We start from the raw sequence: 3,914 nt of genomic DNA on the forward strand, positions 1-3,914 counted from the left end.
GAGGTAGAAGGGAAAGAGGAATGAAAGAGAGGAAAGAGGAGAGAGATATAAGGAGAAGGAAGAGGGACGAGAGAGGAAAAGGCGAGGTGGTAAAAGTGGTGAAGGAGGAAGGAGGAAGAAAGAACAAGGATGAGGGGGGACTTACCGCGTCCATTCAGCATGCCATACAGGGGGCACATAATCTTCATCAGCATCGGAAACATGGAGGCTATAAAGAAAACAGTATTAAAATTGTTATAATCTACAAACACGATTCACCTACGGACGGAATATCATCTTGCCAAGTGTCAATGAGAGGAAAACAGTATTAAAATTGTTATAATCTACAAACACGATTCACCTACGGACGGAATATCATCTTGCCAAGTGTCAATGAGAGAGAGAGAGAGAGAGAGAGAGAGAGAGAGAGAGAAGAGAGGAAAAGGCGATAAGGAGATAGAAGAAAAGAGAAACAGGATTTTAAAGGAGAAAAAAGGGACGGAAAAAGCAAAAGGACGAAGAGAGAAGAAAAGACTGGAGAGGAAAGACAGAGGAGAATGAAGAGGGTAGGATGAAGAAAGCGGCGAAGAAGGGAGGGAGGAGAAGGAGGAGGACGCGAGAAAGAAGAAGGTAACAGGAGGAGAGGCAGCAAAGAAGGAAGAAGAGAGAAAGATATGAAGAGAAGGCAGAGAAGAGGTAGAAGGGAAAGAGGAATGAAAGAGAGGAAAGAGGAGAGAGATATAAGGAGAAGGAAGAGGGACGAGAGAGGAAAAGGCGAGGTAAGAAGGAGGAGGAGGACGGCAGAAAGAAGAAGGTAACAGGAGGAGAGGCAGCAAAGAAGGAAGAAGAGAGAAAGATATGAAGAGAAGGCAGAGAGGAGGTAGAAGGGAAAGAGGAATGAAAGAGAGGAAAGAGATATGAGGAGAAGGAAGAGGGACAAGAGGAAAAGGCGAGGTGGTAAAAGTGAGGAAGAAGAAAGAAGGAACAAGGATGAGGGGGGACTTACCGCGTCCATTCAGCATGCCATACAGGGGGCACATAATCTTCATCAGCATCGGAAACATGGAGGCTGCCACAAGTACAACATGGGAGGAGAGGGTGTCAAACAGGGAAATACCTACTGGGGGGGCCTACTCCACGAAAAAAATTCTAACTTTTTTTTTTGTCTTCTTCGCTCCTAGTACAGGGCGAAAGGAGTAAGAAGTTCTTTCGTGGAGTACCCCTATTACATATGGAGAAAAGTCCGTCCCTTACACCTAAAGATTTTTTTACTTTTTTTCCTTTGTATTTGCGAAATGATCTTAGCCTTAAGGCCCAATCATTATAGCCACTTTAGGACTGGTGACTGGTGGTTAGTTCCTTATCTATACCTACCAGTATAAACAGCTGAAGCAAAGTGACCATTTTGTCTGGGTCAAAATGGCTAAAAATCTGAGCTTTAAAAATAATAATAAAATGACAGTAGGAATTAAACTGGGAAAACTTTAATTGAAGAAAAAGAAGAAATAAACAACAACATTTAGAAAATTAAGGTTGAACTTACGATCTTCTACGATTTGTGTACGTGGATTATTTGGAGGTAAATCGATAAAATTAATAAAAACACATGGAAGATCGTAAAATCAACTGCAATTAACAACAGGCCAAAAAGGGCATCCACACAAAGAGTTCAAAGTTCAAACGTGCCAGGTTCCAAAACCAAGCTTCACACAAAATATAAAAAAGAGGAAACAAAATGGTCCCACAAAAAATACAACACAACATTTACACAATTTTATATCTCAGAAAAAAAAAGAAAAGAGGGGAAATAGTCCCATAAAAAAGTACATATGAATAGGACAGACCTTACGCAATTTTCTTGTTCAGAAAAAAAAGAGGAAACAAAGAAAATCATTTGACAATGCTCCCATACAAGGAAAAAAAAATAAATAAATAAATAAAAAAAAATACAGCAAACATTTACACAATTTTACATCTCAGAAAAAAGGGCCATAAAAATGCCCAATTAGCATAGCACCCACGAAATCTTCCCATTCAGAAAAGAAGGGGAAACAAAAATTGTTTTACAAGAAAAAGTACAAACACCACTTCCCATTCAGAAAAAAAAAGAGGAACAAAAAACCTCCGTCAAGATAAAGGGTCCGCACAGTACTTACGCAATTTTCTCGCTCGGACTTCGCCAAGGCACATCGTCTTCCATTTCATCTTCGCTCTCGTCGCCATCCTCATCTCCGTCGCCTATGGAGGCGGCGATGTTTAGAGTGGACGAGGTGAACATATCAGGTACAGGAAGGATGGAGGGGCGGCGGGACCCGCGACGCTGGTTCAGAATTTCGGGACTCAGGAGGTTCGGGTTCGTGTCCTGTTTGGGGACGCCTGGAAGGGTGAAATATAAATGATTGGCTTGAGGCATTTTAATTTTTGGATGAAAGACATCGTTTTTCATTTTAGGCCAGCCACTCATTATCAGGTACATCTGATCAGGTCCGCTTATCAGGTCTAATTGATGAGCACACACGCTATGACACACGTCTGTCAGATCTATCTGATACCTGATGAGCATCACACACACTATCAGATAGACCTGACCAGGTGTACCTGTCAGGTTTACCTGATGGTGAGTGGCTGGCCTTAGAAGTAACCTCCGTAGTCCGTAGCCGAGTTGATATCACTAGATTTGCACGCTTTAGGGCCCGGGTTTGATTCCCGGTGGAGTCGAAGTATATTCGGTTCTGTGTTTGGAGTTTGGGATGCACTCGACCTCGTGAGGACAACTGTGTAGCTTCTTAAACCGAATTACCGGTGGAAAAAGATTATTTAATTGCAAAAGAAGGCACTTGGTAATGCCGTGATATCCACAATAATTGTGAAAATGTTTTTCTACAAATAAAATTTTCGATTTGATTTTTGATTGATTTATTAACATACCTAGATTGGAACCGCTACTGTACAAGTGGTGTGGAGGTGAGGATGTGTTACTCGTCTCAAATGATTTGCCACCTCCACCACCACCTCCTCCTCCATTATCTTTCCTATCGTTGTTTGTGTGATCATTGCTTTCTATCCGGTCCAAGCAGAGAAAGAAAAAATGACAGATATGTTAGTAGTCGAATTACAAAACTACTTCAATAATATTACTTGTTTTTTTTTTTTTTTTTTTTTTTTCAACCTCTATTGGCTGGATTACACGAGACAAGTAAGTAGTCGATCTCGAGTAAGCAGCACTGGCTCCTAGTAGTATTTCGGTGGTGTAGTGGTCAAGACGCTCGCCTGGTAAACAGGAGGGCGTGGGTTCAATCCCAGCCGAGGTATGGAATATTATCCTCAATATAATTTGAGAATTTGACCACAATAATAGTAGTAGCCTACTGCTGGAGTAAAGGGACTTTTCAGTCCTATGCGAGCAGTATAAATAAGCACTATTATTATTACTACTACTACCTAACCTCTTTCAGTCCAGTTGAACAAAATTATACAAATCCAATGGATTCTGACCATGAAATTGAATTGGTATGTCACTGTGTACGCCATGGTATTTGACCGAAGATTACGAGGGTATATTTTGAACATTTTTCAAAATATCTTTCAACTTTCAGTCGGTTTCAATGTGAGACTGAAAACACGGCAGGCAGGTTTATAGGCATAAGGGTTGCGGGGAAAAAGAAAAAAAAAAGGTACCCTCCATTACACTTACCAGCGGCAGTCTTTTTCTCCACATTATTATTATTAGCACTATTATTAGAATTAACATTATTTTGATTGGCCACAACGAAGGACGAGTTCTCCTCCTTGGTGATACTCAAATAGTAACACGTATCCGTTTTCTTCATAATATGCCTGGGCCCCGGATTGAGAAGTATCGTATCCTCGTAGAACTCAGGTAACTCGGCGGGCCGAACGCCTACTAGCGCTACGCCATACTTGCGGTGCGAATG

At 41.3% G+C, this 3,914-nt stretch overlaps 1 protein-coding gene across 1 annotated transcript; it reads right to left on the reverse strand.

The window, feature by feature from the left end:
* Nucleotides 1–926: 926 nt before the first annotated feature.
* On the reverse strand, nucleotides 927–3,908 carry LOC103522141 (potassium channel subfamily T member 1-like). Its single transcript, XM_026832465.1, has 4 exons — nucleotides 3,674–3,908; nucleotides 2,908–3,039; nucleotides 2,136–2,355; nucleotides 927–1,048 (listed from the first exon to the last, which is right to left on the reverse strand). The coding sequence occupies exons 1-4, from the start codon at nucleotides 3,807–3,809 to the stop codon at nucleotides 982–984; spliced, it is 555 nt and encodes a 184-aa protein (XP_026688266.1). The 5' UTR covers nucleotides 3,810–3,908; the 3' UTR covers nucleotides 927–981.
* Nucleotides 3,909–3,914: the final 6 nt, after the last annotated feature.

Source organism: Diaphorina citri, unplaced genomic scaffold (assembly GCF_000475195.1).
Source record: "Diaphorina citri unplaced genomic scaffold, Diaci psyllid genome assembly version 1.1 scaffold7050, whole genome shotgun sequence".
NCBI classification, from domain to species: Eukaryota; Metazoa; Arthropoda; class Insecta; order Hemiptera; family Psyllidae; genus Diaphorina; species Diaphorina citri.